This window comes from Bubalus kerabau, chromosome 3, assembly GCF_029407905.1.
Source record: "Bubalus kerabau isolate K-KA32 ecotype Philippines breed swamp buffalo chromosome 3, PCC_UOA_SB_1v2, whole genome shotgun sequence".
Taxonomy (NCBI): domain Eukaryota; kingdom Metazoa; phylum Chordata; class Mammalia; order Artiodactyla; family Bovidae; genus Bubalus; species Bubalus kerabau.
Window position 1 is genome coordinate 45,542,435 of NC_073626.1, and position 25,410 is coordinate 45,567,844.

At 40.8% G+C, this 25,410-nt stretch overlaps 1 protein-coding gene across 4 annotated transcripts in view; it reads left to right on the top strand.

Moving 5' to 3' along the window:
• The first annotated feature begins 11,562 nt into the window (after positions 1-11,562).
• The window catches only part of MLIP (muscular LMNA interacting protein), a 286,739-nt gene continuing 272,891 nt past the window's right edge, over positions 11,563-25,410 (top strand). The window contains exons 1-3 of one of the 4 annotated variants that reach the window (XM_055571766.1): positions 11,563-11,825; positions 21,283-21,431; positions 24,932-25,053. In XM_055571766.1, coding sequence (XP_055427741.1) covers positions 21,404-21,431; positions 24,932-25,053 — 150 coding nt within the window. In that variant the 5' untranslated portion in view covers positions 11,563-11,825; positions 21,283-21,403. Of the gene's footprint in view, positions 11,826-13,027; positions 13,159-21,282; positions 21,432-24,931; positions 25,054-25,410 lie in introns of those variants that run through there. The other 3 variants (XM_055571774.1, XM_055571767.1, XM_055571769.1) reach the window with 3 other exon arrangements.

Here is a 25,410-nt window from a genome sequence, read left to right on the forward strand (position 1 = left end):
ACTTGCTTCTGTTGGGAGTAATTAGAGGAAAATTTTGTGGGAAATGAGGAAGGTGTGGCGAAGGAATGTGTTGGCAGTGGTCATCGAGTGGATGTGACCGGAAGTCGATCTGCGAGCTGCACCCAGGTCGTCAGAGATCACTTCCTCCTCTCCTCTCCTTGAAATGTACATTCTGACCACAGTTCCCAAGGGGGACACAGCCCGGAGTGAGCTTTGAGTTGTTGAGACCATCTGAATGGAGGACAAAATTGAACCCAACTTGACCTCTACGTAAACTTTTAAGATTCTGGTGGGTGGACAGGTGTGGAGAGCTACTCACTTTGGTCACCAAAGACAAGCCTCGGTTGTAAGGTCCCTCACTGATTAAACCTGCCACCCGCCAGTCTGGAGTGTCTGCCTTGTTCTCCTCTCCCTTGATGCTAAGGCTAGTTTGTGAACCAACAGCCTGCTCTTTGGTGTTTCCTGGAGGCTGAATCTCAGGGCAAGTGCCCCACCCACTTGTGGGGTTTGTTCAGCCTGCCACAAGCCACCCTTTGTATAATTCTGACTTACCTTCTCTGGATCAATTGTCATTTCATTTCTGGAGGACTTTCACCCTTACTTTAAAAAATCCAGTTGAAGCAAACAGAAGAGAAACTCCATTTTCAGTAACCTTTTCCTCATCTGTCATTTATGTCCATAAGGAAGCTTAAACAATTTTTGTCAGTACACTAAAAATTAGATAATTGGCTATATTGTAAAACTTTTCAACTCTGGACTCCAGATCTCTACAGTTGCTGAGAATTCTTATCAAGAAATCATCTAGGGAACCTTCACAACTCCTGTTTTCATGAAGAGGTCTCAGTGGGGATGAGGTTTACGCCTAACTCTTAAAATTTCATTTTGGTGACTTGTGCCCAGGATCCAACTTTAGTTACAGAGTAAACAGTATTTCCAAAGACTGACAGGGTCAGCTGCTCGGGGAATGTGGCCGGTGACCTCCCTGACGGATGACCGCCCTGCTGGCTGCTTCCAAGTCAGTTGAAAGGTAAGCTTTTTTTCTGTATAAGGGCACGGCTGCCTTGGAACGTGTTTCATTTACTAATGATAAAACTGAAAGTATATCCCAGGCTCGCTGTCTTAAAGGGCGTGGAGCTGTGACTTTGGGGGCAAAGTGATTTGTCATGTCAAGACAACTACAATAGCTAAGTTGCTGGGGTTGGGGGAGGAATGCGTGATGGTGTGAAACCTCATTGCTTTGATTAAGCCACAAAGACCCAGGAAAACTTAAATCCAGAACTCCTTTCTGATGTGAGAAACACACACGGGATTCTAATATTCAGAAAGTAAAGACTTCCATCTTTGAATCCTTTTTCCTGAAGTCTTGTTAGTTTAATCTGACTGTTGTCTTCACTCCTGAGACAGTCATGGTGTGTGTGTGGTTGTGTCTGTGTGTGTCTGTGTCTGAGAGAGAGAAAGAGAGATTTATTGACTACTATGAAGTGTATCTGCTATATACATATAGTGTATATATTTGTGTATATACAAATATTTGTATATATGTAAATACAGTGTTTATATACTCTGTATAAATAATATATCTTGTGGGTGCTGAGTATAGAACAGTTGAGAAAATGGAACTTGCTGGTCTTGGATCCCAGACTGACTTTATTCAGCTCGTGTGTTACAAATTGTGTAACAGGAGGTAAGACTTTTGTTTCATATCAGAATCGTTGCTCTCTCTCCATGTTGATCGTTATTAGTGTTTCTTTTAAAAACCTCACATTTTATTTTTCAACAAGTTTTGATAGAAGAATTGGCATTTAAAAGATGCACGCATTGAAAAGGTAACACTTTTCAGAGTGCTCACAGCTCTCACTTAATTGAACTATTTTCTAATGTGCCAAAAAAGTGCTCTACCATCAAAGGTGATTTTATAAATAAAATATTTTATGTTAGATAAAATATAAAGAAAATACTTTATATAGAAAATATGCTTTTCCTCCCATTGACTAAGCTGTCTTGCCCAGAATCATTTAAAAAATATGGCCCAGAACCAAAAACAAGGGCACAAATAGTATCAGAAGAAGTAAAAAAGTAAAATTCTAGTAGAAAAGGTTTATGCTTCATTGAAGAGGGATAACTACAAAGGTACCAAGTTGTTAAGCTGTCATTAATGCAATTATCCTTTACTGATATCTGGGGATTTGCTTTTGTGTCCTCTTGGCAGCTTCAACTTTCAAAAAACGTATATTACATAGTGATAGATTCAATGTTAAGAACTTGCTCTGTGGACATGGTCTTTTTCACAAGCGGTGGGCATGTACCTCTGGTCCACAGAAGCCATGAAGAGGCTTAAACCTGGTGACCGTGAGAGGTTAAAGTCTGAGTATTTGCCTATTTGTCAGATGACAGACAAGAAGATGAGACAGATTTCGTAAAATGAGAATTCCCAACTGCTGCCTGCGAGTTTACAGTGGTCAAAATGGATAAATAAACTCAGGGAATTCTGGGAACCATTCGCTGCATTTGGCTCTTCACTGTCACTCCCCACGGCCACCCTCATCCCACCGGACCATTAAACAGAGTCTCCTAGAGATAGAGGCATATATTTTGAACCAAAAGCAACACCAACAAGACCAAAGTTATCTCAGTTCGCAGTGGAGGGGGGTCCAGCTAGATGTGCATTTGGTGCCTGGGTACCGCAGAAACACATCCTTTGGGTGGGGGATGGGGTCCTTGGGACCGCTGAGGCACCTGGAGGCCTGTGCTGAGTGCAGGGTCCTGCATCACTACGAAACAGGCGGCGTTACCTCGGCTTCTGGCTTGACTGTGGAGCACACGTAAGACCCTAGTCTTGGAGATGCTGTGGAGAATGATAAGAAACCCATATAAACGGTGTTCCTTGTCTCAGAAGAGGACCCTTTTTTAATAAAAAGACATTTATCCTTGGAGCATACAGTGAGGAAGATCTTTGTTGTCTACACAATGCTTGCAGACTGTCATTCTTTTAGAAAGAAGACAGCATTGGTTTTTCACACCTTGAGGTGTCCACCTACCTTGTGAGATTTCAGCAGTAGAGCACTTACCGGTGCTCTTGTCGTGGAGGTGAAAGTTCTTTAAATGGCAGGCGTGGGGAAAATCACCACTATTAAAAAAGCAAAAAAAAAACCAACCTGTATTAACTCTTGGACCTAGTAGATAAAAAAGCCATTTTATGTGTTTGTTAGCCCTCTGTATGTAAAATAGGTAGCCAACAGGAATTTGCTGTATGTCTCAGGAAACTCAAACAGGGGCTCTGTATCAACCTAGAGGGGTGGGATGGGCAGGGAGATGGGAGGGAGGGTCAAATGTATACCTATGGCTGATTCATGCTGAGGTTTGACAGAAAACAATAAAATTCTGTAAAGTGATTATCCTTCAGTAAAAAAATAAATGAATTAAAAAAAAGCCATTTTAATAGTGGCAAACTCTACTTTCCCCCATGTTTGAATATGGGCACAAAATCTGAGCCGTATTTCCCAGCCACACCAGGCATATGGTGATGAGGAATAGAGTGAGGTGACAGTGTCTCGAAGCAAAAATCATTGACTGAGGGTCATTTGCTTCATGTTTGAATGGAGTTCTTGCTGGCTTAATGTAAGGTAGATTTTAATTTCCTGTTTGGAGTGACCTGTTGCTCATATTATATTCCTGGGGAAAAAAAATCATAAATTCCCATCTTAGGAATTATAGATCTTCCTGTTTTTTAAAAACAATACCTTCATTGAACCATAATTTACATACCATAAAATTCATTCTTTTAAAGTGTGCGTACAATTCAGTGCTTTTAGCATATTCAGAGTTTTTATGTCATCATCATTATCTAACATCAGAATATTTTCATCACATTCAAAAATCCCACCCCTACTCATCAGCAGTCTCTCCACAGTCTGCCTTGCCCCTCAAACCTTGGCAACTATGGCCTGTTTCTATGGATTTGCCTATTTTGGGTGTTTCATATAAATGAATCACAATATGTAGCTTTTGTGACTAGTTTCTCTCACTTACCATATTTTCAAGGTTCATTCACATTGTTGCATGTATCAGGACTTCATTCTTTTTTATTGCTGAGAAATACACCTCTGTGATACATCCCCTTTATGTTTTCACATTAAAAAAATTTTTATTATTATTATTATATTTTTTACTTTACATCATTGTATTGGTTTTGCCATACGTCAACATGCATCCGCCATGGGTGTACACGTGTTCCCCATCCTGAACCCCCCTCCCACTTCCCTCCCCATACCATCCCTCTGGGTCATCCCAGTGCACCAGCCCCAAGCTTCCTGTATCCTGCATTGAACCTGGACTGTTACAAACAATGCTATCATGAACATTTGTTTACAAATTTTTGTATGAACATATGTTTTCACTTCTCTTGTGTGTATACCTAGCATTAGAATTTCTGGCTAATATGGTGACTGTATCTATAAGATTTTGAGGGATTCCTACACTGTTTTCCAATGTGACTGTTCCAGTTTGTAACGCCAGCAGCATACGAGGTTCTGGTTACCCACATCCTTGCCAAGGCTTGTCACTGTCTGCTTTGATTCTAGCCGTCCTAGTGGGCGCGAACTGCTATCTCCTTGGGGTTTTGATTTGTGCTCCCTAATCACAGTTTCGTTGCACAGCTTTTCATGTGCTTCTCAGCCATTTGTTTGTCTTCTTAGGAGAAATGCCTATTCAAATCCTGCGCCTATTTAAAAAAAATACGTTTATTTAGTTTGGCTGCTGGGTCTTCGCTGCTGCGGGCTGGTTACGGTCCAGTTGTGGGGCACAGGCTTCTCACTGTGGGGGCTTCTCTTGTTGTGAGCTCAGGCTCTAGGCTGAGTGGGCCCGGTGGCTGTGGTGCTCAGGCTTAGTTGCCCTGCGGCCTGTGGGATCTTCCCGAAGCAGGGTTCGAATCGGCACCTCCTGCGTTGCAAGGCAGATTCTTAAACACTAGACTACCACAGAAGCCCCTTTGTCAATTTTTTAAATTGGTTCATCTTTTTCTTTGATTTGTAAGAGTTCTTTATGTATTCTGGATCGTTGTTGTTCAGTTGCTCAGTCACGTCATACTCTTTGTGACCCCCTGGACTGCAGCATGTCCGGCTTCCGTCCTTCACTGTCTCCCGGAGTTTGCTCAGATTCATGTCCATTGAGTTGGTGATGCCATCCAACCATCTCATCCTCTGTTACTCTCTTCTCTTCTTGCCCTCAATCTTTCCCAAATAGCAAGGAGAGGTAAGGAAGCCTTCTTAAGTGAACAATGCAAAGAAATAGAAGAAAACAATAGAATGGGAAAGACTGCAGATCTCTTCAAGAAAACTAGAGACACCAAAGGAACATTTCATTCAAAGATGGACACAATAAAGGACAGAAACAGTATTCTGGATATAAGTCCCTTATCAGATAAATGATTTGCGAATATTTTCTCCCATTCTCTCTGTTAATTTTAACAATGCCACATTGTTAGGATTTTGATATTATCTTTGAAGTTAACTTTTTTCCTAGATAAACTTTATGAAACCCAGGGGATTAATGGCACACACCTTCACCAAGAACTTGCTTGATGGCAGACAGTGGGTTAAGTTCTTTTCACATGTTACCACATTTCAATGTTTGTCAGAACATTAAGAGGTTGATACCATTCCTTTACTTAAGGGAGAAGGAACTGAGACTCGGAGAATTAATTTCCTGAAAGTGACCCAGCTAGAAAGTGGCAGAATCTGCAAGTCAATTAAATTCTTCCTGCTTCCTGAGTCTATTTCTTCTTCACTTTAATTGTTAGTGGTTTGAGTAAGATAAGTGAACAATCAATATTGTATTCATCTGAAGTATAATTTGTATTGGATAAACATGCATTTTATTCCTATGTTTTCTATCAAAAGTTATCTAAATATCAATGCAATAAATGTCTTAAGTCACGTCCATGCATGCATGCTTAGCTCCCTTCAGTCATGTCTCTTTCATGACCCTATGGACTGTAACCTGCCGGGCTTCTCTGTCCATGGGATTTCCCAGGCAAGAATACTGGAATGGGTTGCCATGCCCTCCTCCTGGGGATCTTACTCACCCAGGGATTGATCCTGCAGCTCCTGCATAGCAGGTGGATTCTTTACCAGTGAGCCACCAGGGAAGCTCCCTAAGTTATATCCATTGGATACATTTCACTCCTGTCTCTTGCTCCTTCCCTTCTGCCTTTTTTCCTTCTTTGCTTTTTCCTTTCTTTCCTCTCTCCTGTGCTCTTTCCAAGTCCTTTGTTTAGTCCTTACTATGCTTTAAGTGACTGAAACACACACACACACACACACACACACACACACATGCTTTAAGTGCCTGGATAAAGTGATGAATAAAGCACCCTCTTGTGCTTATATAGTACAAGAAGTCCCCCACATATGGATGATTTCTTTTCTTAGAGTGCATTCGTAAAGTCCATCAAAGTTAGCCTAGGTAACTAACTACCACAATCAGCTACGTAGTACTGAACTGTAATATGTTTATAATACTTTTCACACAGATAATACATAAAAAACAAACACAAAAAATAGATAAAACATTTTTAATCTTACAGTATAGTACTTTGAAAAGTACATCAGTACAGGACAACAGCTGGCATACAGGGGCTGTCTTCAAATGAACAGGCAGGAAGGGTTATTGACTGGAGTGGGTAGAGGAGGTGGGAGATGGTGGAGTGAAGGATCATCAGCAACAGGAGTTGGAGAGCAACCTGCAGGTTCATTTGCACTTGGCACTGATGAAACACACATTTGCATCTTTCAAAGTTTGCAACTTGAAGGTTCGTGTGTAGGGGACTTACTGTAGTAGGAGATATGAACTGAAAATAAATGTTAGATATGGATAAACTTCAAATGAATTGCACCATCTCCCATGCTAGTAAGGTCATGCTTGCGTGCTATGCTTCAGCATTATGCAAACCAAGAACTCCCAGATGTCCAAGCTGGATTTAGAAAAGGAAGAGGGAGGTCAAAATGCCAACATTTGCTGGGTTATAGAGAAAACAAGGGAATTTCAGAAAAACATCTGTCTCTGTTTCATCAACTATTCTAAAGCCTTTGACTATATGGATCATGACAAATTGTGGAAAACTCTTAGAGAGATGGGAATACCAGACCATCTTACCTGTCTCCTGAGAAACCTGTATGCCAGTCAAGAAGCAACAGTTAGAACCCTGTATGGGACAACTGATTGGTTCAAGACTGAGAAAGGAGTACGACAAGGCTGTCTGCCGTCACTCTGTTTAACCTATACGCAGAGCACATCATGAGAAATGCAAGCTGGAATCAAGATAGGTGGCAGAAACATCAACAACCTCAGATATGTGGATGATACCACTCTAATGGCAGAAAGAGAAGAGGAACTAAAGAGCCTCTTGATGAAGGTGAAAGAAGAGTCAAAGAGCTGGCTTAAGGCTAAATATTAAAAAACTAAGATCATGACATCTGGCCCCATTAGTAGTGACAGATTTCCTCTTCTTGGGCTCCAGAATTACTGTGTATGGTGACTGCAGTCATGAAATCAGAAGATGATTGCTTCTTGGCAGAAGAACTGTGACAAACCTAGACAGTGTGTTGAAAAGCAGAGACATTTCTCTGCCGACAAAGGTCCATATAGTCAAGGCTGTGGTCTTCCCAGTGGTCTACGGTTGTGAGAGCTGGACCATAAAGAAGGCAGAGCACCAAAGAATTGATGCTTGTGAACTGTGGTGCTGGAGAAGACTCCTGAGAGTCCCTTGGGCAGCAAAGAGATCAAACCAGTTAATCTTAAGGGAAATCAACCCTGAATACTCATTGGAGGGACTGAAGCTGAAGCTGAATCTCTAATATTTTGGTCACCTGATACAAACAGCCAACTCATTGGAAAAGTCCCTGATGCTGGGAAAGATAGAGGGCAGAAGGAGAAGAGGATGAGATGGTTGGATGGCATTGCCAATGAATGGAAATGAACTTGGGCAAGCTTTGGGAGATGTTGAGGGACAGTGAGGTCTGGTGTGCTGCAGTCCATGGGGTCACCAAGAGTCAGATATGACTGGGCAACTAAACAACAATGACAACAAAAGCTTCAAATATCATGTATAATGATAGGCTGGCAGAATGATAAGAACTATGAAGTAGAAGCGGAGAAAGCGATGGCACCACACTCACTCCAGTGTTCTTGCCTGGAGAATCCCAGGGATAGGGGAGCCTCGTGGGCTGCCATCTATGGGCTCACACAGAGTTGGACAGGACTGAAGAGACTTAGCAGCAGCAGCAGCATTAAGTAGAAGACAGCAAATGAATGGACAGAGGATATGCTAAATTAGATGGTCACTGGGGAAGCTCTGGATAAAGGGTGAAGGGAGCCATGTGACTCTGGAGGGATATGTTTAAATATATTTTACATATGTTTAAGGACCAGGAGCTTTCCTTGATGAAAGTGAAAGAGGAGAGTGAGAGAGTTAGCTTAAAGCTCAACATTCAGAAAACTAAGATCATGGCATCTGGTCCCATCACTTCATGGGAAATAGATGGGGAAACAGTGGAAACAGTGTCAGACTTTATGTTTTTGGGCTCCAAAATCACTGCAGCTGGTGATTGCAGCCATGAAATTAAAAGACGCTTACTCCTTGGAAGAAAAGTTATGACCAACCTAGATAGCATATTCAAAAGCAGAGACATTACTTTGCCAGCAAAGGTCCATCTAGACAAGGCTATGGTTTTTCTAGTGGTCATGTATGGATGTGAGAGTTGGATTGTGAAGAAAGCTGAGCACTGAAGAATTGATGCTTTTGAACTGTGGTGTTAGAGAAGACTCTTGAGAGTCCCTTGGACTGCAAGGAGATCCAACCAGTCCATTCTGAAGGAGATCAACCCTGGGATTTCTTTGGAAGGAATGATGCTAAAGCTGAAACTCCAGTACTTTGGCCACCTCATGGGAAGAGTTGACTCATTGGAAAAGACTCTGATGCTGGGAGGGATTAGGGGCAGGAGGAGAAGAGGACGACAGAGGATGAGATGGCTGGATGGCATCACCGACTCAACGGACGTGAGTTTGAGTGAACTCTGGGAGCTGGTGATGGACAGGGAGGCCTGGCGTGCCGCAATTCATGGGGTTGCAGAGAGTCGGACACAACTGAGTGACTGAACTGATCTGAATTGAACTGAAGGACCAGGAGCTTTCCTTAGGTAAAATTATGCCCATATAAAAGCCAACCCTCATACACTTGCTGGTCCAATGGAAGCCAAGAGCTATCCTTCGTGTTTATCAACAACAGCAAACATGCTCCTTCTTCTGATCAGCCAGCTATCTCTGCAGAGTCACACGGCTCCCTTCATCTTGACTTAGCTACCTCTGTAAAGATCCTATCTCTAAATATTGTCTTATTCTGAGAGACTGGGGGGTTAGGGTTTCCACTGTGAATTTTGGGGGGAAGACAGTTCAGCTGGTAACAATGGGGAAAATAATAGTGCCTACCTAGAAGTGTTTAACAAAGTAGGTAGAATAGTATCTACCTCCTACAAGTGGTTTAGAGAAGTGCTTAAGATAGTAGATGCAAACTCTTACAGCTGTTGCTGGCACATGGTGAGTGCTGTTGGGTGTGCTGTGTAAGATGCTGTTATCTTATTTATATTCAGTCACACCTACATTGTGAGCTTGTTGAAGGAAGGAAAGCAGAGATTATATCTTAGCATTTTTTTTTTAATTTTATTTTATTTTTATTTTTTTTATTTTTTATTTTTTTTTAATTTTATTTTATTTTTAAACTTTACATAACTGTATTAGATTTGCCAAATATCAAAATGAATCCGCCACAGGTTTACATGTGTTCCCCATCCTGAACCCTCCTCCCTCCTCCCTCCCCATTCCATCCCTCTGGGTCGTCCCAGTGCACCAGCCCCAAGCATCCAGTATCGTGCATCGAACCTGGACTGGCAACTCATTTCCTACATGATATTTTACATGTTTCAATGCCATTCTCCCAAATCTTCCCACCCTCTCCCTCTCCCACAGAGTCCATAAGACTGTTCTATACATCAGTGTCTCTTTTGCTGTCTCGTACACAGGGTTATTGTTACCATCTTTCTAAATTCCATATATATGCGTTAGTATACTGTATTGGTGTTTTTCTTTCTGGCTTACTTCACTCTGTATAATAGGCTCCAGTTTCATCCACCTCATTAGAACTGATTCAAATGTATTTTTTTTAATGGCTGAATAATACTCCATTGTGTATATCTTAGCATTTTTTATTATTTTTATCCATTATTTAAAAAATCTGCCTGCACCTAGTACTCTTCGTCCATTATGTATACTCAGCACACGTTTGTTTAATTCAACTTTCCATTTTTCTCATTATCACCGGCATCTGCTCCTTCCCCAACCAGCTTTGCATCCCACCCTCCCTTTACTCCCAGCTGGATCATGGATTTCACCTTCAGGTATTATACTAGCATTGAACAAGTTTTCTTTTGCAGCCATAGTATGCTGGGTTGTGTTGTTTCTTTTTTTCTCTAGAGAGATTTTGGGACGTCTCCTTTGTAGCTGAAAGTGAGGTCCAGCTGCTCACCATTCAACAGCCAATAAAGAGGCAAGGTTGGGGAAAGAAAAGTTTGCTTTAGTTTGGATGCCGGCAAGTGGTGGGTGGGGTGGGAGGAGGAGGGTGGACTTTTATCCAAAATCCGATCCCACCTCTGACAATCAGTGGGCAAGAGCTGTTATAGACGGAGGAAGGGGACTCCATGCAGTAACAGTACAGTCAGCTCTGACAGTCCTCTTGAAATTGGTCGTCAGTGGTCTGATCAGTGCCATCTTGATTGTTTTAAATAGTTAATCTTCAATTCCAGGGTCATTTTTTCCCCGTTTCTTTGAGGCCAGTTCTCAGAACCGCGACGCTGTGTCGTGCCTACAGTCTGGGCACCGTGTAGTTAACTTCTCCCATCTGCGGTTTCAGTATCTGTAAGACAGCTCACAGGATACGGCTCAGAATAGTATCTGTAGTTCTTGAGAAGAAACTAAAGTTCTTAGATGCTTAATGACTACTGTGATTAATCTTGTTGAGCTCTTTTCCTTTGTTTCTGCATTTTCTCACTTCTCTGATTAAACTTATTCTTTGGCTAAGGTTTCTCACAGACAAAAGGCAGGCAGAGAACATGGAGGGGAGGGACCATAAGGTCCTGCTCTGTTTCATCCTCATATGAAATGTCAACTCTTGCCTTGCTTTCGACGCGTATGGATCTTGCATGCTAATCAGCCTCTAAGACTTACATTTCCAAGCTTGTCAGAACAATAACTAACATGTGTGATTCCCTTTCTGGATCTGAGGAGAGCCGAAGAGGGAAACCACTTTTGCCCATGAATCTGATAGACGTTTCTGAATTCTCATCCTGAAACAGTGGTGGCTAGGTTTATTTCTGCTAAATGTTTCACTTCTAGAATCCTCGGCACTTCCATCCTGATGCATATTAAGCCTAGTGCACCCCGCCTGATGACAGAGAACCAGCTGTGATCACGCCAAAGGTCAGAGCCTCGCAACACGTTTCCTGAAATGTTTTCTTTAAAAAGTGGGGGAAAAACTGATAGGAAATGTGAGTTACAATCACAAACAGGTGTGAAAATGATCTTTGAAACAGCCTGAGGGAGTAGGCCACCGGTAGATCAGTCTTAACTTACTCTGAAAGCCGTTTTTATTGCCATCCACGTATCTAATTCTCTGTAAAAAACAGGGAGTTAATTACCATCGCCCTACACAGTTAATTTTTTTTCAGGCATATAACTATTTCTAAAGAATTCTGGGAACATTTGTTCGACTGGAAAAAGTGAGTTTCATGTTCTATGTCATAACTTTGTTCTCAGTAGAAAATCCAGGATAATGAAAAAAATAATCAGGTTTGTGAAGGAAAAATATCACTTTTCCTTTATGAAGTTTGTAGACATCATTTGCCTACTTTTCATGATATGAAGTTGACAACACCTCTTGAATATATACATTGTGTGTCTGAATAGCTTTAATTAGTTAACTTTGTGCTTTCCTTGAAGTGACTTTTTAAAGTTTTGAACTGCAAAATAAGGCCAGGATTCAAATTGGAATTAGAAAGAATGGGGCTGGCTGATTCATGTTTGCTATAAGACCATCACATTTGTCCTTTAATTTTATTTTGCAAAGTTTTTTTTTTAAGTGTTATTCTCATTTATTGATACAGAGGTTAAAAAAAAGATGATCTATTTGTATAGCTTACATTAGTACAGAGGCTTGAATGCCAGGTTTAGATTGTATCTAAAGATTTATTTTTTTGATGTGGATCATTTTAATTTTATTTTTTTTTTCAAACTTTTTGTTTTATATTGGGGTGTAGCCAGTTAACAAAGTTGTGATAGTTTCCATGAACAAAGAGTGACTCAGCCAAGCATGCCCAATGTATCCACTCTCCCTCAAACCCCTCTCCCATCTGGGGGCTCCTAACATTGAGCAGAGTTCCATGTGCTATTTAGTAGGTGATGTGAACCATTTTTCAAAGTCTTTATTGAATTTATCACCATATCGCTTCTGTTTTTTTTGGCTGTGAGGCATGTGGGATCCTAGCTCCCCAGCCAGGGATGGAACCCGCCTGCCTCTCTCCCTGCTTTGGAAGGCTAAGTCCCAACCCCTGGACCACCAGGGAAGTCCCAACACATTCGTCCTTTTAAAATTTGTTTATTAGGCCCATATTCTATAGTATGTTTTATTCAATTGCAATGGCTATTCATGAACTTTTTGACAGTGGCTCTTTGTCACAGACATCTTTCTTGGCTCAGGAACCTAACATGTAGGGATAATCTCCTGTTGAGGGGTTGCTTTCTTATCTAGTGACATTTATCATTATCTAAGGCCAGCTGCCTGACGTCTCTTCAGGGCTCTGTTTATGGGGTTTGAACATCTATAAATGGAAACACTAGCTAACCAGAAATTATCGCCAGGGCTTTCTGATAGTGTCCTGGGCTCTCACAACTTGGAATGTCCTGCAATATCTAACATGTAAGCACGTCACATCATTTTCTAGACAGAATCGGAATCTTGCCTTTTCTCTCTCTCTCTCATTCTCTTTCAACATGGACTTTGAAAAGCATGGAAAAGGAAGCTTATTAAATGAGAATTTAGAGGAGAAACTGACGGTAAGGCTGATATTTCACAAACACGGATTTATGATGTAACTAGCAGAGTAAAAATCAGTTGTTATAGTATGAAAAAGTTATACCAGGCACCTATATTTCCCTGCTTTTCTGGTCAATGACCTTGAAATCAATGAGTTCCAAGCGTTTTACTGAAAACAATGTGATAAAATTATTAATATGATGTCATTACTAGAATGTGGGTAAATTAGATTTAGTTAAATGATATGGTTTATCTCTGTTTTAACAACCAGGATCCATTTATTTTGAGACCTGGTGGTGGTCACCTCAATACTGGGAGGTTATTTTCTTTACTCATATGAAGTTTAGCGAATATTCAAAACTCAATTTCAGAGATACCAGGAATGAGTGTCAAGGGAAATCTGAGTATTATGGACAATTTTAATTTTTTTATGGAAAAAATTAATGATAAAATGTAAGGATAAAATTTACTTTTGAAAAAGTTTAGTTTTTGGCAGTAAAATTTGTAAAAGTTGCTTTACCTTGATGCTAAGAAATTTAGTGTCAGAAACACAGTGGTCACTTCTGTTTGCTCAAACACAGAATGTGCTGTAACCTAGATTAGAATGTATTGTTCATGGTTCACCTGATAGGTTTAGAAGATTAATTATGTTTATAAAGTTACTGAGGCTTCAGAGTTAATGTTAGAACAGGGCATGGCTTATTTTAATAGCTGTACAAGTAGCAAAAACTAAAACTGTATTGACTATAAGACTGTGGCTTCTTGAACTCATGAGAATGTGTTGTTCTGGATGTCTGACATTGAGATATATGCACTAGCAACGATATTAAAACCTGAAAGAAGGAAGAAAAAACCATATTGCGTTGAAAACTCCTAACGTATGTTAGAATTTCAAGGTCTTAAAGAAATATATTGGATAAAATATATAAAACTTCTTCTTAAAGGATTTGGGTCATTTTGAATATTGACCGTGGACCTCTCTTCAGGTGATTGTTTAAACATGTCATGGCCCCAGACTGCTTTGCCTTTGGACTGTTTTAAAAAGTCATGTATTACTGTAGAACTAACCAGGGGTTTTGAATCAGGAAGATCTGATGAAAATCCTCACTCCATCACTTCTAAATGTGGGATGATGGGATTTTGTTTAAGCCTTTCGCGTCTCAGTTAAGTCACTTGTTGATGGGGAGCAGTGATACTTAATCGGAAGGCTGTTACGAGCATTAACTATAATGTATGTGAAGTCCCTCGGCTGAACCTGTTATTTTCAAACTGCTTTTGGCCTGACTTACTTAGCAAGTACATATCCAGGCTTTGTTTACATAGAAAGAGAAAGCTGAAATGCATTTCAAATTAAAAGGAACACTCACATATGTTAACTATAAGGCTTAGGAGTTATAAAACCTTGATGGAACCAGATAGATGGTTAATAAATACACCAGTAAGAGTTGCTATGAACGAGTGTGAAATTTGATCCAGAGCTCACTGGCAGTCTTTTAGAGGAATAATAAACATAGTGGACATGGGGCAAGTGAACAAAAGTGAAAACAAACTCTTGGTATATAAATGTTTCACTGCCCGGGAGGTCAAATGTACCCGAATCTCTCTGGAACACAGCTCTGAATCAAGAAGTGAGCAAAAACCTCTCTTTAGAGGGAGTAATTGTCATAACATTCATGGACTTTAGTCTGGAGGGGAAGCCTAGGACTGGCCCCTGATTAATTTCCAGGAGATTTGCAGGAAAATCTGGGGTGGATCGGAAGGCGCCAGAATGTCCAATCTGTACTGAGCATAGGCGGTTCTCAGGGAGGGCAGGAACACAGTAAATAAAGTTCAGTACTTGGGAAAGTTACCTGTTCAGATAAATAGATAAATAAGTAAATAGTGCTAGTACTCAGCTGCTCAGTCGTGTCTGATTCTTTGTGACCGTGTGGACTGTAGCCTGCCAGGGTCCTCTATCTTTGGGTTTTTCCAGGCAAGAATACTGGAGTGGGTTGCCATTTCCTACTCCAAAAATAAGTAAATAATATAACAAGTAAAATTAAAGCAAGAAATCTTGACTACTCTCCAAACTCCTTTTCTTTTAGATGATTAAATGCATAAACAAAGAATTTCACTTACATTGATCTTTAACTGAAATAGAAAATACAGTATTAACAGAGTAAAAATAGTCATGCGTCTCAGAGCATTTTGACTTAATGGTGGTTTCTTTCTTTAAAAGTTGATAAGAACAAATAGATCTTACACATAAGTCTAATAATTTCTATCACATCAGTTAGTATATCTCGAGACAAGTCTATCTTCCCAAGTAATAAATGTTCAATAAATATCACAAAAATCATCATAATGAGAAGGGTACAACAGTACCCATTATAAACAAACAGCCAACTCATTTTATACGGATGGATGCTTGGTAGAAACAAATGAACACAGTGGAGCTGACTGCTGTGTTTTTTACTCAAAAAATATTGCTTTTTTGAGTAAAAGTAACTATCTGAGATTGAGAAAGAAATTCATCATCTGACAGTTTGTTAAACAGGATGTGTATAATATAAGAAGCTGAAAACTGGTATTTTAAGTAAAATTTTACCTTTATTAAAATTTTTTTACTTATTTTAAATTTGAGGGTGAAAGACTTATCCTATGACATGTAGATTTCCTTAGGATCCACAAAAACATTCTCCTCAATTTCAGGGAAAGAGAATCATGACTCTTTTGAATACAATGAAAGAGAAATGATGTAGAAGAAAAAATGATGGGTAAAACATAAGCATACAAAACATACATTTAAAAATCCAGTGAAGGGTAGTACTTTAAGGTTAAATCAATCATCAATTTATAGATTCAATAATAAAAATAAAATCTTTTTCTAAGAAGAAATCTGTTAGCAAACAAAACACAAAACTACTGTTTTGGCTATAATTCCCGATATCATTGTTGAGTTTTGTTTGGAGCCTTTTCAAAGAGTCAACTTCGTGTCTGTCCTGAGAAACAAAAAGATCCTTTCAGATTGGTATGTATTCCTGAATGCCCATTTGAACAAGACATGTGCTAAGGGCTGTCACGGAACATGCTTGATAAAGCCTTGGACATCGAGGAGATTATTATGTTTTGATTGTTTTTTAGTAGATTATAAAGGAATAATGGTAAGCTTAAGTAGCTTAGAAATATTCTAAGGGTGCAAAACATAAACATTCCAAATTTTTTCATTCTTACATAGACTCGGGACAGCAAGACTATATATAATTACTCATCAGAATGTCTTAACAATGAGAACAATCGTGAAGCATTTTATGCAGTAACATATTTTGTTTCATTATAATATCAACTGCTGGAGGAGATCACAGAGAGAACATGACCTCTTGTTGACCCAAGAGCAAGACCCAGGCAGTGGAAGCCTCCTCCCTGGTCCCCTGTCCTTAGAATATGAATTCTGTCTACTGTTCCCACAGTGGGAGCTGTTTCAGGGATGCAGCCTTGAGAAGAAGGGGATGCTGAGACTGTCTGGGTGGGACGGTCTGACTGGACCCAGGTAGGACCTCTCTGTAAACTTCTAAGATTCTGACAGGCAATCCAGGAGATTTACTTCTCTTGCTGATGCCCAAGAAAGCCATGTATGTAAGATCCCTGTTTATTAAACCTTCCACCCACCTTCTGGAGTCTCTGCCCCTTCTCTGGTCTCTCCTTACCCTCCCTGTATGATAACCAATTTCAAATTTCACCCAGCAAGCTCCCAAGGCATCAAACCAACATCTGCATACCTATTTATTTTTCTTATTTTATCTAACTAGGGTCCCTGGTAACAGGCACTCAGTAGGTGCTTACATATCTGAACAAAAAAGTGTATACTATTGCCAATGTTTTTGGTGTGTTATGGAGAGATTATTTTCTGTACAGCTTGAGTGTTGTTTCTGATCTATGCATTATTTCTGACAAGGTAGCATCACATAATACAATAAGTGGTAAATTTAAGTTTGTAATTCTCTGGAGAAAAGGTGCTGGATCTCTGTTATCTTTATATCATAATTGATTACCCTAGATCCTTAATAAACTAATTCTGGTGATGGCCAAAATGAAGGGAAGTGGAGAACAAACAAACAATATTTCCTTTTCCTTGACATTTGGTTATTTATCTTGAAAACTTCCTTCCATTTCTTTGCTATTTGTGAGAGTGGTCCAGTGACTCTTGCTATGTTCTGGACTTCACTGAGAAGTTGTTCTGAATGTCCACTGTGTCTGGTTACTCTGATGTAGAGGATATGAGTTAATCTGTGCCCAAACCTTAATTCCTCCATGCTACTGGCTCATTCGGCTTTACGGGCGGCGCCGTCGCGGAGAATGGCAGGCATCTGCTCGTCTGTGAGAATGCCGCTGGCCTCTCTGGCACATCTGTGGTGCCTGCTGTGAATTCTACGCGCCTCCCTAGATGGCCCGTTCATCATCAGTATATTTTGAATTTAACTGTTTGAGAGAGCCAAAGCTCTGTAATAAGCTGACACTCAACATACTCCGTGGAAATAATTATTTTTCACAAAACAGATGGGTGGTACTGAACACAATTTTATGATAAGCGGCTCAGTAGGCCTCCCTTGACTGGAAGGCAAACAGAGGAAACTCAGAACTAGCTTCTCTGAATTTCTGAGCTCAGCGTCACTTCCGAACTTTTAGTGAGATCAAGTCAGTTGGTCTCATATCTTACAGGGGTAGACCTCCTCTGAGAAGTCAGTAGAGGGGCATAGGATTGATCAGTCTGTACCAGGTATTAGGGAGTTGATTGATTAAGACACGCTCTCCAAAGAACTGAAACAGCCCTCAAGCATTGTGAGTAGTAAGAAGACTCTGGTTTCATCCTAGGTGAAGATGTATAGTTGCACAGAGTAACCATGAGTCCTGACCACTGGCAAGTCAAGGTAAAAAACTAAGTAACTACTCTTAGAGCTCTCTTTCATGAGAAATAGTCCCACCCGACGGAGGGGCCTGGTAGGCTGCAGTCCGTGGGGTCGCTAAGAGTTGGGCACAACTGAGCGACTTCACTTTCACGCACTGGAGGAGGAAATGGCACCCCACTCCAGTATTCTTGCCTGGAGAATCCCAAGGACGGGGGAGCCTGGTGGGCTGCCGTCTGTGGGGTCGTGCAGAGTCGGACACGACTGAAGCGACTTAGCAGCAGCAGCAGCAGCCACCTCTCTCTGGCCTCCTGTTCATAGAGCCAGTAACACATTTTTAAAGCTATCCGAAGAATCTGTAGCATGAAATAAAAAACGGAGGGAGGAGATGAGATGCCGTGATGCCATAATGGTGATGAGTCACTGTCATGGGAATCAGTGGGAAACTGTCAAAGCAGTGGGAACTGAGTCTTCTTTTAAAACTAATTTTTACTGGATTGTAGTTGCTTTACAATGTTCTGTTTGTTTCTGCTGTGCAGCCAAGTGAATCAGTTGCGTATATGCATGCATCGCCCTCTTTGTATAGTTCCTTCCTGGTTAGGTCACCACAGAGCACCGAGTACAGTTTCCTGCTCTGCCATAGGTCCTCTAGAGTTGTCTGTGTTACGTAGAGTAGTGTGTCTATGTCAGTCTCCATCTCCCGGTTCATCCCGCCCATCCTTCACTCCTTGGGAACCTTAAGTGTGTTCTGTACATCTGTACTCTATTTCTGCTTTGCAAATAAGTTCATTTGTACCACTTTTCTAGATCCCACGTATAAGTGATGTTATATGATACTTGTTTTTCTCTTTCTGACTTGCTTCACTCTGTATGACCATTGCTGGGTTGTTCCATGTCTCTGCAAATGGCACTATTTCATCCCTTCTTTTGCTGAGTAATACTCCTTTGTGTATTCATATATATATACACACCAAGTCTTTCCTGTCTATTCCTCTGTCAGTGGACACGTGTAAATTGCTCCGTCTTGGCTGTTGGAGACAGTGCTGCCTTGCACACTGGGTGCAGGGGCATGCATCCTTTTGAATTATGGTTTTGTCTGGATATGTGCCTAGGAGTGGTGTTGCTGGATCATACGGTAGCTCTGTTTTTAGCTTTTTAAGGAACCTCCATACTGTTTTCCATAATGGCTGTACCAATTTTGTAGTTGAATCTTAATGGGCATCATGGCAGAATAAGGTGAGGCTGGGAAAATGATGAGTTAGGGTAGGTGAGTGCATGCAGGTGTTCTGGGGACCATTCTGACATATCTATGAAAATCAGAACAGAGAACCTACACATGTGTGTGTGTGTGTGTTCTGGGGACCATTCTAATGTATCTATGAAAATCAGAACAGAGAACCTACGTGTCTGGGGACCATTCTAACATATCTATGAAAATCAGAACAGAGAACCTACACGTGTGTGTGTGTGATGAGGACTTCTTATTCCAAAGAAGAGGCTTTCTTCCTCTTCCTAAGTGCCTGTGTGGTGAAAAGCATGTTGTATCTGAGGCTAGGGAAGGTTGTATTTGTCTGGCTTTTGACAAGTCACTTAACCTTTGGTGTCCTGGGGCTTCCCTGGTGGCTTAGTCAGTAAAGAATGTGCCTGAAATGCAGGAGATCTGGGTTCAGTCTCTGGGTTGGGAAGATCCCCTGGAGGAGGGCATGGAAATCCACTCCAGTGTTCTTGCCTGGAGAATCCCATGGACAGAGGAGCCTGGGGGGCTAAATCTATGGGGTCACAAAGAGCTGGACACGACTGAGTGACTAACACTTTTGCTTTCACTTTGGTGTCCTAGCTAAGAGGCTAGGTTGTACAAGGCTGGGTTGGATTTGTCAAGATTGTTATTCTCTCTGAAACTTTGAGTCTGTAGCAAAATACCCTTTGGCTGTGTGCTGATTAAATTTTTTCCATGGCAAAGAATGTCTGTTTATACAAACATTGAAATAATTTGTGTTTTTATGTCATCACTGACCAAATGTAAAACAGAAGTCCTCGTGATTAGATTAAACCTTCCTTGCAGTATAGAAAGTTCACAGTTCAGTGCTCACAAATTGAATTGCATATATTTTCAATGTTTTCACTGAGAAATGACAAAGATTTGAGAACTGGATCTTGGGGGAAAATTATGGAATCGATGAAGAAAGAAGCATGTAATTGCTTCAATATAAACACTGAGATATTATCAAAATAAGGCATTCTGTTTTCTTACAGCAGTACATAAAATAAAGTGGGCTCTGTGTTTTCATCAGGAGTAGCAATTTACAAAATATGGGCTCTGTGTTTTAAATGTTATTTCTGAGATGGTTTGTTTAGGGCGTATTCATTCCCTCTTGTAGTTCTTGCTGCTCCTTGCAATGTTCCTGACACAGATAACTTGGTCCCTTTGCAACTCTAATTTTAGTCCCTTTTGCATCACTGAGGTTGAGAAAAAAGTGGATTGCACACGAATGGCAAAATCCTAGCCACCATTTCCATTTTTCTTTTTCTCAAAGGGAAAAAAATGAGGGCTGTATCTATTAGAACCCAGGGCAGGGAGGTGAAGAGTAAAGTGAAACTGATAAGGATCCAGATTTCTACTTTATGGTTCACAGGAAGTTCTCGAAGCCAAACCAGTCCTTTGAAAATCACTGCTAATTAAAGCAGTGTCTGCTGATAATGTAAGTCTGAGATGCGCTGTTTGAATGGGTCTTTTGCTGGAGCTCTGTGTGATGACGAGTAGAAGAAAGATGGATGGTAGGCTCTCACCGAGCTGTGATTTCACAGCGACGTTTGTAACACCCTGTACTGCGGTGAGGTGGTTCCTAGGTTCTCGTTGTGGGAATTACAATGACTTAACTAGCCAGGCGTGCTGTCCGGGGTATGGCTCCCCCCAGGGAATGGCAAGCAGACTGTGGTGTTAGTGATGCAAGCACGTTAGAGAGTCGCAGGCTTTGTTTTGCTGCCTGATCATAAAAATAAGGAGATGGCTTTTTAAAATGGCAAGAGGGTGTCTGTGATATAACAGCCGGTGTTTCTCTTTTATTTATAACCTGAGATTTTCTGGAGCGTCCTTTCGTCACTTTCCTTCTCAGTTAAGTGGGGGTTTCCTTGCAGAGGTAGCTTCTGGGGAAGATGTCCCCACAGTTTTTTCTCCAAGATTGGCCTTGTGTCTGTCAGGACGTAGCCATTCAGAGACCACTTCATGCTCGTAAATACTGACTTGATGACGTTCATTTTCAGAGCAGAGGAGAGAGCTCACGGGATTGCTTTCCTGAACCTGTTACACTTTGCTGGGATATCACGTCATCATGGGGAAGCTGAATGAGAAAATGTCAGCTTGAATTAATAAGCTTATTAGAGAATGGGCAGCTCTTTTAGAAAACGTGAAGGTAATATGGAAAAAATCAAATGTTTTTTGATTTCCATTTTGCTTTTCCAGTGGGCCTCAGCTTTCAACCTGGGAATTCCTGTGTGTTTGTTGTTCCGTTGGCTTCTTCTTATTCATTCATTCATCCATCCAGCCTGGGAATTCTCTGTGTGTAGCTTGTGACTTTCTGCCCACCCATTCTCCTTTGCACGGCAAGTGGAAGAAGAAGCGGGATGGGTCTTAGAGACCGCCAAAGAATTCTCTTCTTTGCAGCCCATCTACAGTCCTGCCCTGTGAAATTTGCCTTCCTTGGCTCTGGTGCCTCCAGGGTTTGGAGAGACATCTATCAGGGCCCCTTCCTAGCTGCAGCTCTGCTTCATAGCGCAATGCACCTCCATCTCCTATCTTCCAGGAACTTACAGAGCACAGCTTCATGCTGATTCCCCTCCTATGATAGGTCTCTTATAGTTGTGGGTTTATTCTTTTAGCTTCCTTTTCTCTCCTTTTAATGTAGTCCAGAGGAGGATGTGAGGGAAACGCCTGGGTTCCATCAGTGTCCTTGAACCAAAAGACGTGTCAAAAGTCAACCTTCCTCAATGTTCAGTGTTGGAAAATCTTTTCAATAGGTGGTGAGTGTTGTCAAACACCCAGATTCTTCATTGAGAGAGAGGTTCTGATGTATAAATGTTGTATAAGCCATGGTATATGGTGTGCCAAGAAATATTCTGCTGCTAAGTCACTTCAGTCGTGTCTGACTCTGTGTGACCCCATAGACGGCAGCCCACCAGGCTCCCCCGTCCCTGGGATTCTCCAGGCAAGAACACTGGAGCGGGTTGCCATTTCCTTCTCCAATGCAGGAAAGTGAAGTCGCTCACTCGTGTCCGACTCTTAGCGACCTCATGGACTGCAGCCCACCAGGCTCCTCCGTCCATGGGATTTTCCAGGCAAGAGTACTGGAGTGGGGTGCCATTGCCTTAGCATGTAATTAAAAATATTATGCTGTTTCTGAAAGTTGGAAAAGGAGGAAAGTTATAGTTTGGACCCTGCTTCGTTGTGGAATAGTGACAGTGGTGGTTCAGTGCAGGGACTCTGGGGCGAGCGTTCAAATCCAGGCTCTTACGCGATCATTCTACATCAGCTTCGGTTTCCTTACCTCTAAAACAGGATGTGACTCGCCTCCCAGGGCCATTATATGGATGGCAATGAGGAAATTTTGGAAAAGCACTTGCATACAACAAGCCTTCAGTAAACAGGAGCCATTAGACAAAAGGAAATCACAATGGGATACAAGTTACACAAACCCTGGATTTGTGTCTGGGGTTTGTCCTCTGCGAGACAATGTGATTTCTTTTTTTCTTTTTTAAAATTTTTGCCCACACTACACAGCATGTGGGATCATAGTTTCCTGACCAGAAGTCAAACCCTCACACCTTGCAGTAGAAGCAAGGAGTCTTAACCACAGCACCACTAGGGAAGTCCTGAGGATGTGATTTCAAACCAGAGGCAATGCTTAGAAGGTGTGCCTTCATCAAAATTCTAAGCTTTTATTTTGTCTCTCCTGGAAGGGTGACAAAGTTTTAAAAGTAAGAGTGTTTATTTTATTTTTCCCAATTATTTTAATTTTAATTAATTTTTATTGGAGTAAAGTTGCTTTACAGTGTTTGTTAGTTTCTACTGGACAGCAAAATGAATCAGCCCTACATATACGTGTATCCTTTCCATTTGGACTTCCTTCCCATTCAGGTCACTGCAGAGCATTAAGTAGAGTTCCCTGTGTATACAGTAGGTTCTCATTGTTATCTATTTTATGTATAGTATCAGTAGTTTCTGTAGATCAATCCCGATCTCTCAATTCCTCATAGCCTCCTACTTCCCCCTTTGATATCCATACATTTGTTCTCTATATCTGTGTCTCTGTTTCTGCTTTGCAGATAAGATCATCTGTACCATTTTTATAGATTCCATATATATATGCATTAATGTATGATATTTGTTTTTCTCTTTCTGACTTATTTCTCTCTGTATGATGCTCTCCGGGTACATCTGCATCTCTCCAAATGAACCATTTCATTCCTTTTTATGGCTGAGTAATATTCCTTTATATATATGTACCACATCTTCTTTATCCATTCCTCTGTTGATGGGCATTTAGGTTGCTTCCACATCCTGGCTATTGTAAACAGTGCTGCAACGAACATTGGGGTGCATGGATCTTTTTGAATTATGGTTTTCTATGGGTGTATGGTCCAGTAATGGGATTGCTGGGTCAGATGGTAGTTCTATGCTTAGTTTTTTAAGGAACCTCCATACTGTTTATGTTCCATAGTGGCTATTTGAATTTATGCTTCCACTAACAGTGCGTAGGGGTTTCCTTTTCTCCATGCCTTCTCCAGCATTTATTGTTTGCAGTTGATGATGGCCATTCTGACCCTTGTGAGGTGATACCTCATTGTAGTTTTGATTTGCATTCCTCTAATAAAACATGGCACCCATTCTGAAAGACATTATGGTTTCTACTCAGTGGAGAATACTTATATTACATTAATGTAGATTATATGTAGGGAGAGAACAAAAGGGCTAAATTGTGCAGTGCAAATAATTATGACATACTTAATATGTAGCTCGTACAATTAATAAAAAATATGCCAGTGACTGCTAGACTTATCAAGGCTGGGTGTTTGTAGGAGCAGAGGAGTCGAGGTGAATTGTTAGGAAGGCATCCTAGTGCATGTGTGTGTAGAATGTTTAAAAGAAGAACATCAGTTCAGTTCAGTTGCTCAGTCGTGTCCGACTCTTTGAGACCCCATAGACCGCAGCACGCCAGGCCTCCCTGTTCATCACCAACTCCCGGAGTCCACCCAAACTCATGTCCATTGAGTCAGTGATGCCATCCAACCATCTCATTCTCTGTCGTCCCCTTCTCCTCCTGCCTTCAATCTTTCCCAGCATCAGGGTAGGACTCTTTTCAAATGAGTCAGCTCTTCCCATCCGGTGGCCAAAGTATTGGAGTTTCAGCTTCAACATCATAAATATGGTTAAAAGTGCTGTTGGATTGAAAAAAGTTTTAAATCCAGAAGCTGTTTATTCTCTTTAGGAGATTATAATTTATGTCTCTTACTTCATCTGCCATTTTTCTTCCCTGGACATAATGTATTTTCCTGGGAAAGCAAACCACCAATGGTTCATTTATTTACTTTAGAATTTTTCTATAAAACATATAGTTCCTATACTACAAGTAGGGCTTATATTGGGACAACTTTTCTGGAGCATAATATATAATGAAGCCTTAGATACTTGTATATCTACTGGCCAGGTAATTTTACTCTAAGAATTTTTTTGAAGCACAGAAATGTACAAATATTAGTTTCAATGATGTTTATTGCCATATTGTTTGTAAAAGCAAGAATAATGGACACAGTAGAGAAATTAGTTACGAATCCACAATAATATTATATGAGGAAATTTAAGGGCTGTGGGATAGTGGACAATATACTCCATTTTTTTTTCCCTACAAAAATACAGATATTGTGCAGTGTGGAATGAATGAGTCTTTTATGGACCTTCTACTTGGGAAGAATATTAGCAAGCAAATCAGTGAATGTATTTGGGCAGCGCTTCTCTTTACAGATAAAGTCTGCAATACTGTGAGTTGAACTACATTTTTTTAGTTTTATTAAATTTCAAATAGCTCAGAGTTATTTTTGTTCATAATAACCTCATGTTTTTACGATCCTGCTGAACTGAGATTGTATCAGAGAAGAATGCAAGGTCAGCTGATATTTGGTGCACTATTCCTCACCTGAGAGCAGATTTATAGACTCTTGAGAGCTTTCATCTTTTAGCCAAACAGCCTTGGGCCACCACCAGACCACAAACTCCTCAAGGACAAGAATTGGATTTTCCTGGCATTGAGGTCCGTGTCTGGTGTGTACCTGGTAAATCTTGGTTAACTGCACAGGTGTGACTTTCATGTACATGTGGGTGTGTAGTGCACTTTATCT